General features: G+C 46.7%; 1 protein-coding gene and 1 long non-coding RNA gene across 4 annotated transcripts in view; one reads left to right on the forward strand and one right to left on the reverse strand.

Moving 5' to 3' along the window:
- LOC135244875 (uncharacterized) lies at window positions 1-1,803 on the reverse strand. The gene is made up of 2 exons (XR_010327081.1): window positions 868-1,803; window positions 1-460 (listed from the first exon to the last, which is right to left on the reverse strand). It is a non-coding gene; the product is annotated as an uncharacterized LOC135244875 (long non-coding RNA).
- Window positions 1,804-6,140: 4,337 nt separating this feature from the next.
- Window positions 6,141-25,754, forward strand: part of LOC135244660 (zinc finger CCHC domain-containing protein 24-like) — a 52,561-nt gene continuing 32,947 nt past the window's right edge. For 2 of the 3 annotated variants that reach the window (XR_010327026.1, XM_064317126.1), the window contains exons 1-2: window positions 6,143-6,664; window positions 15,529-15,729. Coding sequence is in view for 2 of the 3 variants with exons in the window: in XM_064317126.1 (XP_064173196.1) it covers window positions 6,428-6,664; window positions 15,529-15,729 (438 nt within the window). In the remaining variant the exon portion in view is untranslated. Of the gene's footprint in view, window positions 6,665-15,528; window positions 15,730-25,754 lie in introns of all 3 variants that reach the window. The other variant, XM_064317125.1, reaches the window with a different exon arrangement.

Raw genomic sequence — 25,754 nt, forward strand, 5'->3', positions numbered from 1 at the left:
TAGCAGCCAAGTTCATTTTAATTAGAAGAGTACTTAAAGACAACAAATTTTGTGACATACAACATTCATTCCCAAGTCATTTACAAATAACAGAAGAAAAAGATAATTTGTGTTAATTCAAACACACTCGTTATCTAACGCTCTCAAGTTTTATGATTGAAGGTGATTGAACTACGTCTGTCTGGCAGCTTGCTGAAGGCTACTGTGGGTGCAACTCTTCAGCTGCTGAGGTGGGGCCTATGTCCTGAGAGAGACATCTGGTCACGTGATTGGATGAACGTTGGTCACGTGACTGGATGGCATTTGTCAGCCACGTGTTGACGCTGATGGACTCTGGTGAAGGGTCATAAGCTGCTGCTTCCTTCTGGGCTTCTCCCCAGCAAAGCCCTGCTGGTCCCAGCTCTCTCATTGGAACCAGGGTCAGGACCTCAGGCCTATTCAGAACCTTCAGTCAGGAGCGCTGGAGTGAAGAGAGTCACAGGGCATTCCCAGCCTATTCCCATTCCAGTCCCAGCCTATTCCCAGGTCATTAGACAGCCCATTCCCAACCCATTTGACAATATCTCTTATCATAAGTATCTGATTACAATGTGGGGTGTGGCTTCTTCCAATTCTTAGGCAGCTATAGCTCTACAACACTCAAGAGTTTCTTGCATGCTGGTACCTTACATTAGGGTGACCACATATTGGATTTTTTTTTAAGAGAACTAGGGTTGTCAGGTGTTCTGTTTCTTTATATGCGCTCTACAGACTGAGGAAAAACCTAACTGGACTATTTTACACATTTAGCAATCCTGTCTATGACGCATAGTTTTGGTCCCAAAAAGAAGAAATGACTGGAAAAAAGAGGATGTTTGGTCAGCCTACCTGTACTCCTCTGACCAATCAGCACTGGGACTGTCTGTGTTTTGGAACGAAAGGCTCTGTAACAGCAGCTGCTGTGACCCGTCTCGGCTTGGACGTCTCCGTTCTGGCACTGTGCCGTCGCGAGACCGCGGCAACAGGACACAGACGGGCGGGGTGCGCCTCGCTCATTCCGCGGAGCCGCTGATGCGGACCTTCTTAGACAAGGGAGCGATGAGCTTGCCTTTTTGCCCGCAACCCCTGCGTTATCCTGGCGCGATTCTCTGGCGTGCTGGCGGATGAGCAGTCTGAGTTCCTGACGCGCTTCGGAATCAGGCTAAGATGTGTTTACGGAGCTCACAGACAACCTTTCACTCGTGAGGTTAAAACACTGGATTGCGTTGTTGACAGCTCGTCCTCCACGCTTACTCAGCCGCATGCCACACTGACTGCAACAGTATCAGAAAACAACCCAAACAACCATGGCCTTTGAGTGCAGGGTTCTGGAAAACATGGTCCAGTTATGTCTTGTTGCAAAAACACAACATAATTGTGTAATTTAATATTTTTATTTAAGCAAACACATTATCTCATTGATACGTTGCTACTTATTTGGACTAAGGTCCCTTAAAACTAATCTGTGTACAGCAAACTAACATTGCATGTGTCCCGAAATAAAAATATCACTGCTTAATGTATATCATCCCTTCTACAAACTTCAATCTATGAAGTACAAAGTATCTGGCAAATGTAATCAATATACAAACAACGTAAATGTAAAAATATCAGTTTTAATTAATTAATTTTTTTTGTTTAATTGTTCTTCCCATACAGCACTCAACTCAAACCAGAACAAATATAATCCTGTTCCTGGAGATCTACCGTCCTGTAGGTTTTCATTTCAACCCGAATCTGGCACACCCGATTCTACTAATTAGCATCTAATGAGATCTCTAGCTGCTGAATGAGGAGTGCCTTGTTAGGGTTGGAGTGAAAACCCACAGGACGGTAGATCTCCAGGAGCAGGGTTGCGCAGCACTGAACATAATTGTGCAATTCTGCCCTCACCCGGCAAACATATGTAATTGCAACTTTAATTCAACCCAAGTTCAATGCTTCATGCTTCCGACATCACTATAAAACACTGCATCTCCTACTGCTGCCCCCTAAAACACTGCACCTCCTACTGCTGCCCCCTAAAACACTGCACCTCCTACTGCTGCTCCTAAAACACTGCATCTCCTACTGCTGCTCCTTAAAACACTGCACCTCCTACTGCTGCTCCTAAAACACTGCATCTCCTACTACTGCCCCCTAAAACACTGCACCTCCTACTGCTGCTCCTTAAAACACTGCACCTCCTACTGCTGCTCCTAAAACACTGCACCTCCTACTGCTGCTCCTTAAAACACTGCATCTCCTACTGCTGCTCCTTAAAACACAGCACCTCCTACTGCTGCTCCTAAAACACTGCACCTCCTACTGCTGCCCCCTAAAACACTGCACCTCCTACTGCTGCCCCCTAAAACACTGCACCTCCTACTGCTGCTCCCTAAAACACTGCACCTCCTACTGCTGCTCCCTAAAACACTGCACCTCCTACTGCTGCTCCTAAAACACTGCACCTCCTACTGCTGCTCCTAAAACACTGCACCTCCTACTGCTGCTCCCTAAAACACCACAGCCTCAGTGTTTCCGAAGTGGAGACTATGACAGAAAGAGAAGAGAAACAGAGGGAGAGGAAGAGTCAAGTCAAAAGGAGAAGTGAATCACTGGGAGAAAGTCAGTGAATTATTACTGTCACACGACAGACACCCTTAAACAGACACCTTAAAATGGCCAAAATATAATACCAAGCAAATTTAGAATACAATATTGGAATATATCTACAGTGTAATGCATACATGTTAGGAATTGTGTGTGTAACTTGTAGTTTGATTAATAAATTTGTCTGGCTCTGACTAACACATGACACACAGTATGTAACTCAGTGTTTTTAGTCCCACAAACATTGTTTTTTACAGGCTTTTTCTGAAAGATGCAGACTGACAGACCAGCAGTGTAGAATCACCATATTTTCTATGTTGTTTTGTTAATTGCGACATGCAATTACACCGGCTGAAACGTGCTCTTTTGTGGTTTTATATAACAAGTCAAAAGGACAGCTTGGCCTGTTCTCAGAAAGAATAACCAGTAATATCCTCTCAGTTATCTCTTAATATATATATATAATTCAAGTATGAAATTTTAGGGTTTCTTTTTCTATCGAATTTCAGGGAATAAGGTATGTGAAAATGAACCCTAAGGAAAATGTTCAGCTGGTTCCTTAAAATACATTTATAAACGCCACACCCAACCCTAGTCATTCCCTGGACTTTATTTTCTGATAGACCCACTCTGGATGCCCTATAAGGGTGACTTGTCATTCTTCGTTTTACGAGCTACATTTACTCCTCAGGCTGCGCTTATATTACCTCAGACACTGATGTACAGGACAGGTCTAAAACAGAATGTCTATTTCCATGAGAGCAGCTGCAGCCTCCTCTTTTGACTCTGAACCCCCCTTTCCCCCCACCCCCCCCCCCTTTAGCTTTCAACTGGAGACTCAACTCATATATAAAGCCTCCCTCAAACGTACATTGCCAAATTTACAACACCTCTCCATATTTAGGATCAGTGACAGCCAGACCCGTATAAACCTGACTTTAACCATGTTGGTGGCAGAATGATGTGATTACATGAGGGTCCTGAACATGGCTTCAGCCCCTCAGACCTGTTTCATCCCAGCACTGGCTTTCAGCAGTAATGCGGACAGATCTGTGGTTAAATCTGTGGATAAATCTGTGGTTAAATCTGTGGATAAATCTGTGGATAAATCTGTGGTTAAATCTGTGGATAGATCTATTGTAGATCTGTGGATAGATCTGGAGCTAGAGCAGGCCAATGTTTTTTGCTTTTCCGCAGTTCATTTCAGGCTTTGGAAGTGCTTCAGTCATCTGTTCTCTGAGCCACAAGCCTGCACTCTTGGCCCATCTATTCCGTGAACAAGCAGATTCACCGGCGTTCCCCAAATCAGCCAGCAAGGTTTTCAGCCCACACTGACCACAAGGTCTGAATTCAGTACACTTATTAAGTTAGCAGTTCATACGCTGCATGAGATTTGGTCTATGAACGCTACATTCTTTTTAATGCTTAGAATCAAACACAAACAGAACATCAGAGAAGTTTGTATTGTATTTTATGCCATTTGAACAGCATGTTATGTTACTTATTACATTACATTACATACAGGCATTTGGCAGACGCTCTTATCCAGAGCGACTTATGCATTACTTAAGCTTTTCGTGACAGGTCATTTCCCTGTCTCCACATGCCTGGAATATATACATTTTGGGATACCTTCTCACACCATTTTTTAAAGGTATAATATGAATCGAGTAATAGAATTTTTTGTTATTACACTACATTACATTATTATTAGGTATGATAGCAATAGAAATACCTTTCATAATCCAGAGGTTGCAGGTTCAGACCCAAGCCAGGGCACAGCTGTTGTACACTCAAGCAAGGCACCCATCCTTAATTGCTTTAGTAAATATCCAGCTGCATAAATGGATACCACAGAAAAATGTTAGCTATGCAAGTCACTTTGGATTTTCTAAATGTCCAAAATGCGAAATGTTAATGCTTGTGCTCACACTCAATAAAAGCACCAGTTTCCTATATATAAACCAGATAGTCAACTCCAGCATTCCTTCCACCCTCTGTTTCTTATTCTAGGTGCGGTTATTTAATTTATGTTCAGACCAGCGGCTGCGTATCCACTTACTGGAGCCCAAGCAGAAGTCATCCAGCCATGTGAACACATTTTACTCCTTAGGCCCAGGTCTGTCTTACCTGTGCTTTGATGACCCTGATTCTCTGGGTCATACACACACACACACACACACAAATACACACAGGCACGCACAAACACACGCATGCGCGCGCGCACACACACATGCACGTACGCATGCATGCGCGCATGCACGCACGCATGTGCACACACATGCTCACTCACTCACTCACATTTCTTAGCAGATGCTTTTATACAAAGCAATGTACAGTACATTAATGGTTACATTTTTCTATAAATATGTAGTCCCCTAGGACCATAAATGCAATATTTAGCACGCTTTATATTTAACCAACTGAGCCTTGGGGCCAATACTCTGCTATAACATGGAAGCTACAAGTTTGCAATATATAAGTTTGCTATTTGCTAAGTTTGTTTTAACATGGAATTTAATTTTAGAATATGAAATTAACCCAGGAGAGGGAAATGGAGACGTGAGAAAGCTTCTGTTGCGGTTGATCTGAGACGCGCAGACGTCAAAGGTGAGAGCTCCACTGGCCTCCAGCAGAGCCCCCTACAGCCCAAATAAAGGAGCGCTCGCATTCAGGCTGTGGCTGAGGAGAGGAGAGAGGGGAGGGGTCTCTCCTGGGTGTGTGTGTGGGGTTAGGGTAGGGGTGTGAGCTGGGGGTGCAGGGTAAGGGTGGGGGGGTCCTGGGAATCTCACCTCTGTCCTTGAACAAACAAAACCATTTGTTTACCCCATTCAATGAAATCTGTGAAACATGGCAGCTTACATTCCAGGCTGTTGCCTATAAAAAAGACATCAATTGTTAATACTTTTTACTACTCTACTAATACTATTTTACAATGCTTTCAAGAGCCTTTATTATGCTTCACTGCGTTTGAAAAAGAGAAGTAAATCAACTGGGTTCATGCACGTCTAATTACAGTATAACACCAACATTTAACTAGCTGTAATTGTTGCACAATAGGTGAGAGCACAATTACTATATTACTATATCACTACATTACCACAATTTCTATATTCTAACTGGCCAAACTAGTAATAACTCACCTGAAAGTTCATAGTCACAACAATTTACATATTCTATTTGTTGGATCTGATAGCTAACCAAATAATTTTTTTGCCAAATATTTTTCAATATATTCCAAATACATATTACCGTACACAAAACTGCACATAATTCTACCTCCGCCGTTGACTTGACAGCTTTCCGCTCTTGGAATGCAGAAGTTCCAGTGATGCTCCGATCAGCTGTTCTCATTAATATTCACCAGCTGAGCCAATGGTTTCCTAGGTTAAAGGGTGGACAGTATGGTTATTAAAATGATGGTGGGTGTCCAGTTACGTTAAAGATGAATATATCACTATGCAAATAAGATGAAACTCGCTCTCTCATTTGCTTTCTCGGGCTGTGACGCACTTCTCACTCTCCAGAATATGCAATGAGCCCCTTGATGTTGCAGCGCAAATAAAGGGAGATAGCGGACACTAGGCTGTGGCTAAAAACTTTTTATACTGTCATGTTACAGCTATGGCTTTTGCGTAACCATAGACTAGGGATCGGGATCCCTGCACGCGGCTGAGATCGGGAAGAAAAGGAAGGGCAAGACTTTCGGGGAGGGGAAAGCAAGTAACGGGAAGGCAAATCCAAGTGACTTACAGCAAGATTCCGAAGTTGTGATTTACCTAGAAGTAACGGTGGAGAAGCGAGCAGCCTTTCAAAGATGAGCTTGCTGTCTGCCATAGACACCAGTGCCTCTGTGTACCAGCCTGCACAGCTCTTAAACTGGGTATATCTTTCTTTACAAGACACCCACCAGACCAGTGCCTTTGAGGCGTTCAGACCAGAGACTAATTCTTCCCATCCGGATCTGAACTATACCAAGCCTCCCGCTGCCGACCTGAGCTCCTCTATAAATTCCAACTATCTCAACAACTTCTTTCAGCTGCAAAGGAACGAGGTTAGAGAGTTGTGTTTTCTTGCTTTCTGTAATCTGCTCTGCTTCGGCTTGGCGTAGCCTACTGGTTTCATGACGGAAGAAATGTGGGCTAAATGCCACGTTAGCTAAACTGTGTTTACTCTCATACCTCTACAAATAATTCGGTTGGGTTAATGTTTGAAGTAAACCTTCGCGGATTTGTGCAAATGACAGGACCGCCATGATATCCTCGGTATGAATCGCAAAACTTCGCCAAGGCTATAGTAAATCTAACGGGTTCTTGCAGCAATTGCCCGGTTACACACAGAACTTAGAAACTGGCTGTAATAGAGCGGCGTTTATTTTTGCATAGTCCACTATTTCTAGACCCTATTAGTTTTAGCTAATAGTTGATTGTCAGATTATGAAACCGTTTTGTCATTCCAAATTTTACCATAAATGTGTTTTAAAAATTGACTGTTCGTATCGTAGCTTTTCGTATTATTTACAAATGTCTCTTTGATAAATAATACAAGAGACAAGGAACAACAATGCTGTTGTCGCACGCTAAGTATCGCAGAAGTAAACTATGGAGAGGAAAAAGAAATGTATATATTTTAGAAAATTTTGAGATAAAAAAAAACCCCACAAATGGATTCACTGATCGATATGCAATTTAATAACACACTTTCATGGTTTATATGCACTTGGGACCAGTGACATTTAGATTCATGGTTCTTAGAAAGTGACCCAGTGGTGTAGCGTTAAGCCAGGTACTGTATTTTAGTCACCAACCAAATTTGTCATTTCCGGTGAGGCATTTTTGAGTATCCATGTAGGAGTGTCTTTTCTATCGATTCCTGTTGAATTGTACAGGGATTAATTTGTTAATGAACGTGCACATGCGGTGGCGGTCGCTGAAGAATGTACAGCACGTAGAAGCGTCTGGGCACGTGGTCTGCATGCAAATGAGCTTTAACAGGGTGAATTTGGTCTGATAAAAACAGACCCGGAGAGCTGTCATACAAATGCATTGGAGAGGAACCACCAGATGAAGTATTATTGGTAATATAGCGTCAGACATTTTGTTCGTATTGCAGATACTTTTTTAAAAAGTCATCGTTGCACTTAACTTAACAGTAAAATGTCCAGAGTTGGACCAAGGGTTGAATGAACACTGGGCATTTACTGTGTTAGTGCGCTGTGTCTAGCATTGCTTCATAATGGGCATTTACTGTGTTAGTGCGCTGTGTCTAGCATTGCTTCATAATGGGCATTTACTGTGTTAGTGCGCTATATCTACATTGCTTCATAATGGGCATTTACTGTGTTAGTGCGCTATATCTACATTGCTTCATAATGGGCATTTACTGTGTTAGTGCGCTATATCTAACATTGCTTCATAATGGCCTACTGATGCAGTCTTGTTGATGATGTTAAATTTGTCAGATTATCTGTATGCAATGAATATTCCCAGAATAACATATCAGAACTGCCAAAACTGTATTTTCTTACAGCTTGCATATCTGATATTCTGCTTTACACAAACAACGTATCCATATTTTACTTGCACTGTTATGTACACTGTTGCATTTTAAACTTCATGTACAACAGAAATATGAAAAATATGATACACAATACTCCCAACAGTAAAAACAGTGACAACCAATAGTTAGCCATACACAGTAATTGTGGAAAAGTATTATATTGGATCACGGCTTGATGAGTCAAAACTAGGGCTTTAAAACACAGACTTTGAAACGAATGTAATGGAAAGAATGCTTCAGTTTTACTTCATAAACAGCAGGCCTATGAAAGCCTTAAAGGAGGAAACAGTGGCGGCCTGAGTGTTGGAGAAGTTCCCCTTACGTGTGTAAACAGCCGCACCGCGTGTGTGAGGTAGCTCCGTGAGTTTAATGAGATGAGGAGGATGGGGTTGCAGTGAGATAAGAGAGGCGCATGACCTAAACACCGCAGTCACTGACCCCCCCCCCATCCCACCCCCCCACTTAGGCTTGTACAAACATTGTCCTGAGACAGATGCTCATCCAGTCGCCTTTAATACCCCCCAACCCCCCAGCCCCCAGCCAATACTGCTCAGCACAGGAGCCAGGCTTTGGTCTGGCGCATCACAGTGGGGGGGGGGGGGGGGGGTCAAAAGGCCTGGACGGGGGCCCACTGGGACTGCATGTGCCCAGGGCCCTGCATTTCAAGCTACACCCCTGAGCCTGAATGCTAGTTATTTTTTTCTTTAAATTTGAGCTGAGGCATCTATAGTGCAGCTCATGAATATTTGGACAGAGTTTTTTTTTGGCTCTGTGCTCCAGCACATTGGATGTGAGATGAAATGATGACTGAGATTAAAGTGAAGACTGTCAGCTTTAAGTTGAAGGTATTTACATCTGTATCGGGTGATCCCTGTTGGAATTACAGCCCTTTTCATACATAGGTCCCCCATTTTAAGGGAGCAAAGGTAATTGGACAAATTAACAATCTGAAATAATCAAGAACAGTCCACTTTTTGGCCCTGAAAAAATCCTTGGTTGCTTTAGTGGAGTGTTTTGGGTCATTGTCATGCTGCAAGCTGAAGCACTGTCCAATGAGTTCTGAGGCATTTGTTTGGATCTGAGCAGATTAAATGTTTCTGTACACTTCAGAATTCATCCTGCTGCTGCCATGAGCAGTCACATCATCAGTGAGGACAAGTGAGCCAGTTCCAGAGGCAGCCATACATGCCCAAGCCATAACACTACATTTCACAGATGAGGAGAAGCTTTGGATCATGAGCAGTTCCTTTCTTTCTCCACACCTTCCTCTTTTCATCAATTTGGTCTGGGTTAACACTCATCTCATTTGTCCATAAGACATTGTTCAACAACTCTATAGTTTTTTTGCAGTTTTTTAAAAAGGAGGTTTATGGTAGTCTTTGACACATCTGTACTCACATGCTGGAGAGTGTTCTTGATCTGTTCAACAGTTGAAAAGGGATTTTTATTCACAATTGACAGTATTCTTAAGTCATACACTACAGTGGTCTTCTGTGGTCTACCAGGTTGTTGTTGAGTTTACCAGTGCATTCTTGCTTCCTAACAATGTATCACACCATTGATTTTGACACACCCAGTGTTATGGTTATGTCTCTATTAGATTTATTATCATTTTCAGCTTCATGATGGTCAGCTTTACTGGCATTCAAACGTATTTGTTCCTGATATTGAACAGACTCCTAATGCTTATTCCACGTCTAGAGTCAACTCTAGACAGTTTGTTAGCTTTTTCTGCTAATGACGCCAAGACACACAGCTGGCAAAGAAGCAGCTGAGCAGCAAATTGTCCAATTACTTTGCTCCCCTAAAACGGGGGGATGGGGATGGGACAGGACTGCTCGTTGGGGATGGGACAGGACTGCATAAAGAGGCAGTAATTCTCACACAGATCACCCGAGACAGCTGTAAATACCCTCAAATTAAAGTTATTTTGCATTTAACTGTATTTAACTATATTATAGCATTGGAGATTCCTTAAATACACAGAGGCTTTGGACAGATCGTCGTGCTATCTGAACTGACCAAACAGCAGTTGCTTTCAATGGCGTCATTTATATTCTTGAATTGAATCTGAACGTGAATGGAATATGATCAAAGTCTGTTTAAAGATATGTGAGCCAACATATCGTTTGTTGTGTCTTTGCCAACACACCTGGTGTATAATTCAACTATATATAGGCTGCATGTGTGTTACCAATATATTTTAATTTGATTCAGCTATCATATGGTATGGTGATAGGAAAATTTTCAATACGTGTCAGTACCAAAATAGCTGAATAGTGTATATAGCCTATATTTTTAACTCCTCCAGTCTGCTCCTGCTGGGCTAGGTCTCGTTTCCTCAGACTGCTCCCCCGGGGGTTATCACGGGAGCGGGTGGGTTAAGCGTCGCCAGAGAAAGTGCAGCTGCGAACTCGGTCATTAAAAAACCACCAGCGCGCTTCCTCCGTCCCCTCCGACGGAGCTTTGTCCCGTCCACGAGAAACCGGTCAGCGAATGAAAAGAGGCGGGCTAGGCGGACAGCGGGAGTGCCGGTGCGGGGGGGGGGGGGGGGGTTAATAAGCCTTCCTTGTGCCGTGGTTTAGTGCTCGTGTGTTAGCACGGCGATTCGGTGGCGCGCGTAGCGGAGGGGGCCTGCCGGGCTGAAAAGGTCTCCCGCTGGGTTTTATAACCTGAATAGAGCGGTTCGCCTCGGTCCAGCTCCCGTCCACTGAGGAAGAATGAAGTGGTCACACGGCGGGCCAGAGGCTCCGCCCAGTCCACTCACAGCCAATAGAAAAGCAAGCACGGAAAAAATAAAACAGTTTCAGGTACAAAAAGCATTAAATTCAGTGTTTTATCACTCGTTTAAGGCTCGCTTGGGTTTTACAGTATATTTGGACAAAAATGTGGGGTGGCAGGTGTGCCAACGGGCGGCATGCCCCATACCTATACAGCGCTGAGAGTCTGGCACTTTTCATTTTAAATTTACTGAAACAGCTGGAGGAAACAGATTACCTTGGGCAATAATGCATAGTCCACCTTTAACAGTTCAAAGTATTCACTGGCCTTTATCTTTTAAATTAAACTTGTTCTCACTCTTTTGAATTGAGTTATAATAATGACATACTCCTTTTTAAAGTTGAGAGTTCTCAGTTCATTTAGTAAGATTGGCATTTAGTTTTACAGCGTATGCTACCTGCTCTGCTGCGACTGATGTAACAGTTGCAGCTGATTAATGGCCATGCGTGTTCCACCATAATGTGAAACCGATACTCGCCATTTTCAATTCCCAGCTGAAAGCAATATGCGGTCACTGTGTTTTTGTTGGACAGTCACACACATGCTGCAGGACAGATGTAAATGGTGAGCAGATGCTTCCAGGGGTCCGTTTCTTTGTCAAAGAGGCTGTTTTGGCGACACGCTGCCAAGTGTGTGTCATCTCCAGATTATGCTTTTGTTCTTGGCTCTCTAAATTACGCGGTGCAGATGTGGTTTTTTCCGTGGGGGATATTTACGGTGGATATATTAATTTTATGAGTGATGTGCTGCTGGTGTAGGCCTGTGGGTTCCTCCCTAAATGATGTCGTGATAAATCATTGCTGGCCGGCCGCAGCGTATTCTACCCTCGGCAGTCCATCAGCTGAGCTTCCTGGTGGTAGGCCCTTAACATGAAAGTGGCTTCATCACCGTGATTTGTGGAGACACAATACCACAACTGTCTGCATGGCCTTTCGCTGCAGCCACACTTCACTCAGTAAAACCTGGGAAGGATTATGTGTAATGGGCGCCACCAGGGATTTTGGGCCCCATGAAAAGGCCCCACCACCCCAGAGAATCATATGTTCAATGACTTTTTTGAGGGCCCCTGTAAGTCAGGGCCCTCGAATCCTCCTAACTCCCCCCCCCCCCCCCCTTGCCTTAATACAGTGTTTCCAGGCGATTGCTATGTAGCTCACATTAGCACGTTAGCACATTGGCGATGCTGCTCATTCATGGCGAATGGCGCCAGAGGACCACACAGCGGCTGGGTCTGGCGCCGGTCCAGCGGAGGATTCGCTGGTGCGCAGTGAGGCGTGGCGGACCGAGGCCACGGGCCGCGCACGGCCCCCCACCCGCAGCGCAGCGCGGCCGCGTCAGGTCACCCATACTACCAGCCGCTACAGCCGCGTACTCCACCCGACAGCCCCGTACTCCACCCGACACCCCCATACTCCACCCGACAGCCACGTACTCCACCCGACACCCCCATACTCCACCCGACAGCCCCATACTCCACCCGACAGCCCGTACTCCACCCGACACCCCATACTCCACCCGACAGCCCGTACTCCACCCAACACCCCCATACTCCACCCGACAGCCCCATACTCCACCCGACACCCACGTACTCCACCCAACAGCCGCATACTCCACCCGACACCCACGTACTCCACCCAACACCCACGTACTCCACCCAACACCCACGTACTCCACCGACAGCCTACCCACCAACACCCCAACTCCACCGACAGCACTACTCACGACACCCCATACTCCACCCGACAGCCCCATACTCCACCCGACAGCCGCGTACTCCACCCGACAGCCGCATACTCCACCCGACAGCTGCGTACTCCACCCAACACCCCCATACTCCACCCGACAGCCCCGTACTCCACCCGACACCCCCATACTCCACCCGACAGCCCCGTACTCCACCCGACACCCCCATACTCCACCCGACAGCCCCCTGCGTTTCGTTTCTAGACGATGGTGTTGGTTGACTTTGTTTCCTCTAGCGCATAGGCTATGCAGTCTATGCAGTAGCGTTCTCTAAACCGTGACAACGCTGTAACGCAGCTGTGTAATGCAGCTGCTGCTGGGGCAGCACTATAGGCCTGTTCAGCATTTTGCTCAGGCAGAGTCAGATCTATTCTTCTGTGAAACCTCCTTATCTTTAAGTCAAAACTTAAATGCGTTTGTTTTTACCTCACTAAGAGTTTGGACAGTTCATTAGTTCGTCGTTCACTGAAAAAGATTTGCTTTTATTTGGAGGTCAGAGTTAAGGACAAATGCTGGTAGAATCGGGGTCGTTGTCAACCGCTTTTTCACTGATGTGAAAAAATCCAAAATCCGAGTCATCTCTCGTGTCACCCTAACCCCCCCCCCCCCGCTGGTACAGAAGTGTGGGTTGTGTGGAACAATGGGAACAGGACGAGTAAAAGGCCCCCTGTTCTCTGGCGCGATTGCCATTCAGGCCGTATCTGCCCAAACCTAATAAGCGCTGTTCTGTGTTCGCGGTGTTCAGCACCACAGAGAGAGCCTAAACACAGAGAGCCTGAACACAGAGAGCCTGAACACAGAGAGCCTAAACACAGAGAGCCTAAACACAGAGAGCCTAAACACAGAGAGCCTGAACACAGAGAGAGCCTAAACACAGAGAGCCTGAACACAGAGAGAGCCTAAACACAGAGAGCCTAAACACAGAGAGCCTGAACACAGAGAGAGCCTAAACACACAGAGAGCCTAAACACAGAGAGCCTGAACACAGAGAGCCTAAACACAGAGAGCCTGAACACAGAGAGAGCCTAAACACAGAGAGCCTAAACACACAGAGAGCCTAAACACACAGAGAGCCTAAACACAGAGAGAGCCTGAACACAGAGAGCCTAAACACAGAGAGCCTAAACACAGAGAGCCTAAACACATAGAGCCTAAACACACAGAGAGCCTAAACACAGAGAGCCTAAACACACAGAGAGCCTAAACACAGAGAGAGCCTAAACACACAGAGAGCCTAAACACAGAGAGCCTAAACACAGAGAGCCTGAACACAGAGAGAGCCTAAACACAGAGAGCCTAAACACACAGAGAGCCTAAACACAGAGAGCCTAAACACACAGAGAGCCTAAACACAGAGAGAGCCTGAACACAGAGAGCCTAAACACAGAGAGCCTAAACACAGAGAGCCTAAACACATAGAGCCTAAACACAGAGAGCCTAAACGCAGAGAGCCTAAACACAGAGAGCCTAAACACTCAGAGAGCCTGAACACAGAGAGCCTAAACACAGAGAGAGCCTGAACACAGAGAGCCTGAACACAGAGAGCCTAAACACAGAGAGAGCCTGAACACAGAGACCCTGAACACAGAGAGCCTGAACACAGAGAGCCTAAACACAGAGAGAGCCTGAACACAGAGAGCCTGAACACAGAGAGCCTAAACACAGAGAGAGCCTGAACACAGAGAGCCTAAACACAGAGAGCCTAAACACACAGAGACCCTGAACACAGAGAGCCTAAACACAGAGAGAGCCTGAACACAGAGAGCCTAAACACAGAGAGCCTGAACACAGAGAGCCTGAACACACAGACCGCCGCTCCCAAACCTGGCCCTGACCGCTGACTGCATTTCACTGCCAGGAGCTGGAAGTGGCTTCCTTTTCCATTCCGCTGGTTTTCAATCACTCTCTCCCTTCCCTGGTGACCCAGCAGATCTCCCTCACCGCGTGCCCTCCTGTACTCTGTTCTGTGGAGGTATTCAGGGGTTCTCAGACCTGGTTTTGGGGCTCCTTGCTTTTTGTTCCAGCCATAGTTGCATCCCCTTGAATTGTAACAAGCTGTTAGCCGCTCTTAATTACACACTTCTGAGGTCTGTTGAGGGATTATTTACTCTCTTGAGGCCTGATTATATCAGAAATATCTGCATGCCGTGTGGAGTAACTGTCCCTTAGTCATGTCCCAGGGCTGGCAACCAGTCAGATCAACTACCACTTTCTGCAGTGTGCTACAGGGCAGAAGAAGCTTCTGTTGGAAAGATCTTAAACGCTGTACTGTAACTGATGAATTTACAGACTTACGGGGGAAAGCAATGGGCTCCTAATTACTGAAAGCGTGGACACCTGGACCCTGGAGTTAAGCCATTTGTGGAAATGAAGATTTCAAAGACTGAGTAAATGGCAGTGGGCCAAACATCCGCTGTGCTAAAACGTTTAAGGGGAAAAAAAGACACTGGAACCTGAACACATGTTTGTAACTACCTTAATTGAGCATGAGATTGGCTTTAATAAAAACCAGCACGCACAGGGGGACCCCCAGGACCGAGTTTGAGCGCCCCTCAATTACTGAACCCTGCACCCCTCTCCTTACACAGCAGGGTCACATGAATCAGCTCACCGAGACAGCCCTTCCTTTCTCTGTCATTTGGGGAGCATATTCTCCCGTAGAGGTTCAGGAATCCCGAAATCACTGCCATGTGTGCTGCTGACAGAGCTGGCAGATCTACCGCACGTGTGTGTGTCCACTGTGTCGTTACTATGGCGACCTAACGGTCGTTTGTGTTTCTGTGCGTTTGCTGTGGCCAGCAGCGGTCGTGCTCACGGTGCCTCTGATCGTTGCAGGCCTTGAACAACGGCCTCTACAAGAGCGGCTCGCCGTATGGCTCCCTCAACAACATCGTGGACGGCCTGAGCTCGCTGACCGACCACTTCTCCGACCTGTCCCTCTCCTCCGAGCCGCGGAAACCCAGCAAGAGGCCGCCGCCCAACTACCTGTGCCACCTGTGCTTCAACAAGGGACACTACATCAAAGACTGCCCGCAGGTAAGCCCCGCGGTTCCTCAGACTCAAAGTGTCAAAGTGTCAAAGTGTTTTTTATTTGTCAAGTGCACAGTATAACACAGGTCATTCTGAGCAAAGAAATTCTTGTGACATGGCAGGCAGCAACTACGTAGAAGCAAAAGCAAAATATCAAAAATATCTAAAATATATCAAAGAAATATCACACATAATAAAAATACACATAATATTAAACAAAGTGTTAAATATTAACAGCAAATAAGTACCAGCCTGTACAGATGGGGGATATGGACAGTGGGAATAGGAGTATTAAATATTTAAATATTAACCATATATAAAGTGCAGGAGTGCTGATGGATATGTGCATAAGATTGTACATTGAACGTACATAGCATACACAGGAGGACATGTGATCAATGTGATCCCAGGGATTTATGTTGCTGGTTGAGAAGCCTGATGGCCTGAGGGAAAAAACTGTTTGTGAGTCTGGTCGTCCGTGCCCGGATGCTCCGGAAGCGTCTGCCAGACGGCAGCAGTGAGAACAGACCATAGCCTGGGTGGCTGAAGTCTGTTATGATTTTCTGTGCTTTCCTGAGGCATCGTGTGTGGTAGATGCCTCGCACAGATGGGAGGTGGCAGCCAATGATGCGCTCCGCTGTCTTCACCACCCTCTGGAGGGCTTTGTGGTCAGCAGCGGAGCAGCTGCCGTACCAGGCAGTAATGCAGCCAGTGAGGATGCTCTCGATGGTGCACCTGTAGAAATTGATGAGGGTCTTAGCAGACATTCCAAACTTCTTGAGTCTCCTCAGGAAGTATAGGCGCTTTTGGGCAGTTTTCACTGCTGCGTCTGATTGCCTGGACCAGGTGAGGTTATCATTTATGACCACACCGAGGAACTTGAAGCAGGAGACTCTCTCCACTTCAGCTCCGTCGATGTGAATGGGGGCGTGACCCCCCCCGTCGCTTCCTGAAGTCCACGATCATCTCCTTAGTCTTGCAGACGTTGAGGGAGAGGTTATTGTCCTGGCACCATGTTGCCAAGACACTGACTCCTCTCTGTAGGCGGTCTCATCGTTGTTGGAGATGAGACCCAGGATGGTGGTGTCGTCTGCAAACTTGAAGATGGCATTGGAGCTGCGTGTGGCCACACAGTCGTGCGTGAACAGGGCGTACAGGAGGGGACTGAGTACGCAGCCCTGAGGGGCTCCGGTGCTCAGGGTCAGTGCAGAAGAGGTGAGGTTACCCATTCTCACCACCTGGGGTCTGCCCGTCAGGAAGTCCAGGATCCAGTTGCAGAGGGAGGTGTTCAGACCCAGGTTCCTGAGCTTGGGAACGAGCTTAGCAGGCACAATTGTGTTGAATGCTGAGCTGTAGTCTATAAACAGCATCCTCACATAGGTGTCTCCTTTATCCAGGTGGGAGAGGGCGGTGTGCACTGTCAGTGCGATGGCGTCGTCTGTAGATCTGTTGGGGCGGTATGCGAATTGGAGGGGGTCCAAGGTGTCAGGAAGAAGGGAGCAGATGTGGTGCAGACTCTTCCCCGGTGCTCCTGGGCAGGGCGCAGAGGCGTACAGTAGGCCAGCGCGACCTCTGACCCACTCTTCCCGCAGGCGGTCTCCGTGCTTCGTCACGCGCATCGAGTTCATTGGGACAAGCCGCGCGGACAGAATCGCGGGCGGGAACCTTACGTAACCTTGCGCTCCGCGTGGAGAAAACAAGCTGCAGGATTTTACAGCTAACATCACTTTCTCAGGCCCGGCTCGCTATAGGATGATATAGGAAAAAAACGCATCTACCAGAACTGATAAGATTGTAGGCCGTGAAACTCAGCCATTGAAACACAGGCCTTTAGGGCTTAATCAGTTGTATTAGTGATACGTACCCAAGTGCCTTAAACAAACAAAGTGATTTGATCTTTAATTACAGTGGTTTTGCATCACAGTACTTATGAATTATGATTATTTATTTTACAGTTACACATTTTATCAAATGTCTCAATGTATTACAGCTACATATACTGTGAAAGCTTTGTAGTGACAGATAACTCAATGACAAATAAATAGAGTTTTCAAGGAAAACAATTGAAATTATTATTTTCTTTTTCAATGCCTTTCCATTTTTTACCAAATCTGGAATGTCCAACATCACATTCATAGCAGTGAATACAGTCCAAGTTAACGCATTTGAAAGCAGACAGAGTGGCCCATCCATGCAGTAGAACAGGGCCTTAGCAGGATGAGCCACCCAGCAGAACCTAAAAAGTGTCTGTTTTTTTCCTTTTTCAAATATATTTTAAATCGTGTTTTTAGCTCTGTGCATGATTTGAACCGTTCGGTGGGAAAAGGCTCCACAGTGGCCCCCGCAGTGGGAAACAGGAGAAATCGAAACCCTGGGAAAATGCTTGTTTGGACATGCTAAGCACGCACAAATCTGCCTTGGACGAGCGTCTGAACTGCACGCTCAGGGCAAGCAGCACAATGGTTTCGCAATGCGCCTTTCAGTTTTAGTTTTTTTTTTTTCACTTTTTAACTTCAGAACATTCCAGAACACTGTATTTCAAGCTCCAATTTGATGTAGCTACACATTAAGCGATGTCTGAAGCGCTCCTCTTACAGGGTACTTGTAAAGGTTTATGTTTGAAGCTGTTTGGATGTATGTTCTGAAACGGAAGGGCCTTTGTGCTTTTTATGTTTTATGTGGGGGGGGGGGGGTGGATTTCAGTTTCAAAGCTGCGTACATTTCATGGCCAGGGGTGACTGTGTTTTCCTTCTGACTGAAAGGCGGCGTGTGATTTTACCCAGCATCCCATCTCAGATCAGTGTGTCGTAATAAAAACCAGCCGGTGGGTTAAAATGATAAACCCCCCCTGCATGAAAGATAAACGGGGTTCCCCTGCTGAAAATGATCTGCATGTTGAACTGATAAATATGTTTCTTACCGTATGGCGGTCCAGGTCATTTGGGGCTCAGGTTGAGGTGCTTGCCTCTCATAGCAACCCCAGGAAGTAGCACTGATCAGATCAGAGTAATGGGGGGGGGGGGGTTAGGGTTAGGGGTAATGGGGGGGGGGGTAATGGCATCACCAGTCTGTCATCTGAAACCGGGGCACAGCGATCGTCTTGGTGCTACTTGGCGCTCGTGGCGGAAAGGAGACTCCATCACTGAAATTCAGTCCTTCCGCTTTGGTTTGGGTACTAAAAAACAAAATCGACAAAGTTAAAAAGGCTTAAAAAGGCTTGTGGCAGTTTGACTTTGAGTTTGCAAGTTCACCTAATTCCTGCTTGTGCATTAATCAGACACTCAAATGTGGGTATGTACTTGGTAAACTTATAGAAAAAGTTGACACGACTAGAAATCATGTGCATATAGCAGAAAGAGTCCTCTGGTGTTAGATGTAACAGTTTTTCCAGCTGATTAGCCGAATTAGTAGCTAAGTAGCTATTTGTGAAAATAACACGTTGCCACAGTCTGTTGCAGTGATGTGTTCATTAATGGGAGCTTACTCAGAAAGGGCATGTTGCTGTTTGCAGGCTTGCCAAATTCCAGACATTTCATCTCCAAACAAACGTTGTGGTTAAATGCCTCATGTTTGCTGCTTTTATTTCGTTACACCGAAGGCCCGCTCCAGGAAGCGCCGGGCAGGGAACCCGGGGATTTGGGCATGACTGCTCCGCGTTTATCAGAATCAGACTGTTTTCACGACTTTCCCCTTCTGAAGCATTTGACTGTGGCAACCGCACTTAATTCCTTGTGACTCAGGTGCTGTATATGTCAGGCATGAGGCATGTCTATGAAGTACAGTCTTACTATGAAACCCAGGCTTTATGGGTTAGGCATGCAGCCACATGCACCCCTGGTGGGGTACAGTAAATGCTTTTAGAGGCTTCAGTGCACAAGTCAAATAGCACAAGGCACTTTGAGTAAGAGGACTTGTGACACTGAAAAGATATAACCACACAACTGCTACAACTGCCACCATTATTACTACTAACACCACTACTCCGAGAACCATTACCTCTGCTACAGCTGCTTCTACTATTACTGCCACCGCCTTTGATACTGTTACTCTAAATATAGTAATCAGATATTTTTCTGGACCCCCCCCACCTGTGTCATTGCTTGTCTCACTTCCAAATAATTAGACAGATGCAGACTCCTCTGACCTCAGGGGACATCAGTGTTTTACAGACCTGTATTTCACGAAGACACAAAACCCTGGAAAAGAGGGGAATTGCATGAAATGAATCAGGCGGCAGAACAGCCAGAATGTGCGAGTGTAGAGTAAATCTCACATACTGTGGGGTCTTTGCACTTCCAGCTCTTCTTGAAATGGCCAGTAAAGCCGAAATAGAAGCGCCGTGGCAGAGCTTGTGTCTCCTGCACCCGTTTTAATTATTTACACCCGTCCCGAGTTCCATCTGTATTCCTTTACTCCACACAAATTCATTTTTCCCTTTGGACAAATATACTTTATCAGATATAGCAGAGATAAATCTCGCCGAGCAAAACACACGACAGATTATTTTATTGTGAAATGTAATAATGTCGTGGGGGGGTCGGCATGGGGTGGGGGGGGCAGCTATGTTTGGGTTCCCTGCGGGCCGGACGAGGCAGGTCCAGTGAGAGTTTTACAGGCCTTATCTGTTGGGCTTTGTCCGGCGCACTGCTCCGTGGAGCGGGGGGTCTGATAAGAATCGGTAAATGTCATGGCTCGCCGCGGCGGGATAGCGACTGCACAGGGGGGAAACCGAAAACAGGCGGTCGCCGTGCCGCTGGAGCGATCCCGGGGCATGCTGGGTAGTGGCTGGAGCGGTCCCGGGGCATGCTGGGTAGTGGCTGGAACGGTCCCGGGGCATGCTGGGTAGTGGCTGGAGCGGTCCCGTCGCATGCTGGGTAGTGGCTGGAGCGGTCCTGGGGCATGCTGGGTAGTGGCTGGAGCGGTCCCGGGGCATGCTGGGTAGTGGCTGGAGCGGTCCCAGGGCATGCTGGGTAGTGGCTGGAGCGGTCCCAGGGCATGCTGGGTAGTGGCTGGAGTGGTCCTGGGGCATGCTGGGTAGTGGCTGGAGCGGTCCCAGGGCATGTTGGGTAGTGGCTGGAGCGGTCCCAGGGCATGCTGGGTAGTGGCTGGAGGGTCCTGGGGCATGCTGGGTAGTGGTGGAGTGTCCCGGGCATGCGGGTAGTCTGAGGTCCTGGGGCATGCTGGGTAGTGGCTGGAACGGTCCCAGGGCATGCTGGGTAGTGGCTGGAGTGGTCCCGGGGCATGCTGGGTAGTGGCTGGAACGGTCCCCGGGGCATGCTGGGTAGTGGCACCAGCGCCCCTGGTGAGGCAGTGAACAGGCTGCCAGCATGCTCTTCAGAGAGGGGTGTTTTAGATGGAGGGCAGGCTATTAAAAGAACTTCTAATGCCAAACTTTGGCCCGGGGCCAGCGCCACTATGCCCCTGATCTTCACAAGCTTTCATGGAAATAACTTCCATTTAGACTGGCATTTAAAGGGCATTCGGGGTTTGCCTCTGGAAAAAAAATGGCAGTGCTCTAAAGTGTGTGGTGGGAGTCGCTAGCATTTATGGCTCGCCTTCAAGGCCAACTCTTAAATTTTAATGTGTCAATGTTATGTGTGAGCAAATTCATGGAGCCTCTCGTCCTAAAAGCACTCAGCTGGTCCAGGAGGCTTAAAATTGTTTGAAGTAATTCCAGATAAATAAATAATGTCTAATCAGTATTTAATAGTAAGACATGAAGCAGTAATTTTGCTGCTGTAAGTTACAACACTTACAGTGTTGTAAGTTGAGTTCAGGACACCTTACTTGTCCAGGTTACTTATCTATATTGAACTGATGCTGTTTAATGTGTTTCATTTTAAGTGTGACCTGCGAGTCACATCTGCAGCAGTGCAACCTTGGGCCTGTTAGGAAAGAGTTCTATAGGCCTGAGCAGTGCAGCCCTGTTAGGAAAGAGTTCTATAGGCCTGAGCAGTGCAGCCCTGTTAGGAAAGAGTTCTATAGGCCTGAGCAGTGCAGCCCTGTTAGAGGTTCTATAGGCCTGAGCATGCAGCCTAGAAAGAGTTCTATAGGCCTGAGCAGTGCAGCCCTGTTAGGAAAGAGTTCTATAGGCCTGAGCAGTGCAGCCCTGTTAGGAAAGAGTTCTATAGGCCTGAGCAGTGCAGCCCTGTTCCTGTTAGGAAAGAGTTCTATAGGCCTGAGCAGTGCAGCCCTGTTAGGAAAGAGTTCTATAGGCCTGAGCAGTGCAGCCGTTAGGAAAGAGTTCTATAGGCCTGAGCAGTGCAGCCCTGTTAGGAAGTAGTTCTATAGGCCTGAGCAGTGCAGCCCTGTTAGGAAAGAGTTCTATAGGCCTGAGCAGTGCAGCCCTGTTAGGAAAGAGTTCTATAGGCCTGAGCAGTGCAGCCCTGTTAGGAAAGAGTTCTATAGGCCTGAGCAGTGCAGCCCTGTTAGGAAAGAGTTCTATAGGCCTGACAGTGCAGCCCTGTTAGGAAAGGAGTTCTATAGGCCTGCAGTGCACCCTGTGAAGAGTTCATAGGCCGACGGCAGCGTCTGTTAGAAGGCTGAGCCCCATTAGCGCATTGACACCTGGTCACACCAAATGTTTTCCCTCCTGTGATAGAGAGTTGTGTGAGGCCCAGGCCTCATTTGTGCTGAGTGACATACTTCCTGTTCCAGTTGGCCAGTCCTCATTGGCTTTCTGTAGCCTTTTAACTGTTTTTTTTTAACGTAACCGTACAATTTTACCTAAATCTTCAGACAGATTAAAGATGTAGGCCTAATATGAACTGTGATGGAACTGTGTCCTTTAATCCTTGGAATTCTATAAATAAAATGAAACTAAATTTAGTTTTGTGGCTTTATTGGGGCTTCACTTATAAAATCATTGCGATGTTTGTCTACTTGTCACTCTGACTGTTTCCTGGCAACAGATTGACATACTTGACACCCGTCAAACTCAAAGCAATTCAGCATAGATTATCACTTTTCTCTTTTCTATCTATTTAAAAACGGAAACTAAAAAGAGCAGTTGCATTCTGGCCCCAACAGGCTTTAGAACAGAGGTTTTAATAAGCCTTTGTTGATTTTTCAGAGGACAGTTTCTGCTGCAAGCTGATTCTTACTTGGTCCTTTTTTCTAACTTGGTTTCATGTGAAGATGCCCACAAGACATCTGTTCTGCATCTGTTTCATCACTAAGATGTTGCAGTACCATAGAATGAGTCTGCATCTGCTTCATCACTAAGATGTTGTAGAGCCATAGAATGAGTCTGCATCTGCTTCATCACTAAGATGTTGCAGTACCATAGAATCAGTCTGCATCTGCTTCATCACTAAGATGCTGCAGTACCATAGAATCAGTGTGGTGGTATATGGTAGCATATTCTACACAGGACAGTATGCATGAACCTTAGCCCCGTTCACTGGGGGGTTGCTGCTAAAGGAACTGCATGCGTAGCTGAGCTCAGAAGTCAGCCATATGCTGTTCCAGCCCACTTCCTTTCAGGTGACGAAGGCCTCGTGGATGCCCTGATTTATGGCCCTAAATCCAGTGGAAAGTGTGATGGTGTTATCCTGTACCCCGAGGGGGTCGTGCCAAATGGCATCCACGAGTTACCCCAACCACAGCAAAGCATAACCATAACAACCTCTAGCAAGAAGCCAGGAAGCACTCTCATTTAACACAATTAAAAATATTATTTACTAGCATGTTACTTGTGTTTTTTTTGGGGGTTTTTTTGGCCCTCTAAACTTGTAATGCTGAGAAAAGAAGGCTGACTGCGCGGATAAAGCCAGGAGCACTCCCCGGTGGAGCAGCGCCGAGCGTCTCTGAGCCTGGCAGCGCGTCCGGCTGTTTGTGCTGCATTGTGTCACAGGATCGCTGTTCACATGACGCAGTTACTCTGGAGGGGAAACAATTACAGGGCGGAGAAACGGGTTTGCTGAGCACGCCACGCGCACTGTGTTTGGGTGCGATGGGTGCGTTCGTGCGCACGCGCGCTGTGTTTGGGTGCGATGGGTGTGATGGGTGCGTTCGTGTGCCACGCGCGCTGTGTTTGGGTGGGATGGGTGTGTTCGTGCCACGCGCGCTGTGTTTGGGTGCGATGGGTGCGTTCGTGTGCACGCGCGCTGTGTTTGGGTGCGATGGGTGCGTTCGTGCGCACGCGCGCTGTGTTTGGGTGCGATGGGTGCGTTCGTGTGCCACGCGCGCTGCGTTTGGGTGCGATGGGTGTGTTCGTGCGCACGCGCTCAGGACACAGACCGCTTCAGCGTCTTTTGTGCAACACCAGCGAAGAGAAAACGGTGGCGTGTACTGATCTGATTAATAGAACAGGCAACAGAACAGGTCTTGCGGCCACTCCCTCCAGTGTATTACATCACCGATGTTTCTGTACTATGTGGCCTGAAAACAATTAGCTTCTGTGATCAAGGCACACCCTGTTTCCTGGTTTGGTGTAATAATTCTGACGGCACGGACTCAAATGCAGCTCACACAAGCATGTACAGTGTTGTGCTCGTGAAACAATGCGCGGTCAACTTCGACTTGATGCTACGTAGCCTCCCTCTAAAACGCGCCTATTTATTGAGGTGGAGTACATATACATCAAAGTTTAGGCATTTAGCAGATGCTGTTTACCGAGACACCTATATAGCTTACGATCTTTACACACAACCAGTTCATACTGTTGGATGTGGACTGTACATAGCTAAAGCTGTCTTACCCTTGCGGGTGCAATGCCAGTTCCCCAGCTGGGAATTGAACCTACAGGCTTAGAGTTGCAAGCCTGGTTCTCAAACCGTTACGCTACATGGTGCTTAGCGCAGCCTACCAGAGGGCTGTGGGTTGCGCTGACTGAGGTGGTCGCGTGGAGTTCAGCGCCAGAGCCGTATAAACAAGCCCAGCTGTATGAAAGCGGCGTCTGTGAGGCAGAGTTCGCTGGGTAGTTACATAATGACATCATGTAAAAATAACGCTCTAATAAAACTTATTAAAACGGAATTTGTGTTGCACAGTTTAATCTGGTTTGTGTGCCATTTTAGGATCAACAGCTTTTCACACTTTAGAGTGGTTATGGCTCAGGCTTGAATTTGCACTTCTCTTATCTTTTAAAGCTACTAGCATAGCAACACATGCTGGATAAGGAAGCCTTCAATAAGTACGTAAATAATAATGTACTACCCAATAAATAATGTGCATGTGAACATGACCTTGAATCGTAAGCCCGTTTCTAGATGGTTTAAGGAGTGAACTGTTTTTTATTTTATTTTACAGAATGCAAAACACCTCCTAAAAATGCATCTATAAGCTACAGTCAACATGTATTTCATATACTGCCCATCCGTGACATCTAGCAAAAAGCATTTGTTTGCCTTTGCAGTGCATGCAGTTTTTAGTTTGTGCAGAGCTCTTCATCGTTGTGAAGGCATTCTGATAAACAGTCAGATCACTTCCCTTTGCAGCTGAGCTGTGGATCCTTCACTTCCTCCACACTTTATCCCAAGCTTGACTGAAGCACATTCTATTTTATTCATGAAGCATAGTACAGACTTCTCTTTTCCCGTCTCGGAAATGCTGTGTTGTGTTCCCACGGCAACGAACACCACAGAGTCGCGGAGGGGAAACGGAGTGCGTTTAGGCTGGCTGTGACTGCGGCCTCGGTGGTCACGCAGCCCTGGGTTAAAGTGCTAACTTGCTTTGTGTTGAGTTTGTCGGAGGTGAACTTTGTGCATCTTTTGCCAGAAATGTGCTGACCACAGACAGAGGAGGAAATGACAAAAAAGAGGGCAAAGCGATCTGCAGCATCGATCCATCAGCAGACCCCTGTTTCTGAGTTACGCCATTCGCGAACAAGTTTGCACACAGCACCTTGCAGACCCCCCTACAGACTATAGTAGGTTTCTGTTGGTTACTGGTGTAATAGATTATGGGCAGAACTGCATGATGGTCCAGGTGGTCCTCCCAGGCTGAGCTGTAGATGACCGTGTCATCAAGCCGAGCAGCTGAATGGCCCTGAAGTGCGGGTGCTTCTGCATGTAAAGAGTCCCGGGGGT

This window comes from Anguilla rostrata, chromosome 18, assembly GCF_018555375.3.
Source record: "Anguilla rostrata isolate EN2019 chromosome 18, ASM1855537v3, whole genome shotgun sequence".
Taxonomy (NCBI): domain Eukaryota; kingdom Metazoa; phylum Chordata; class Actinopteri; order Anguilliformes; family Anguillidae; genus Anguilla; species Anguilla rostrata.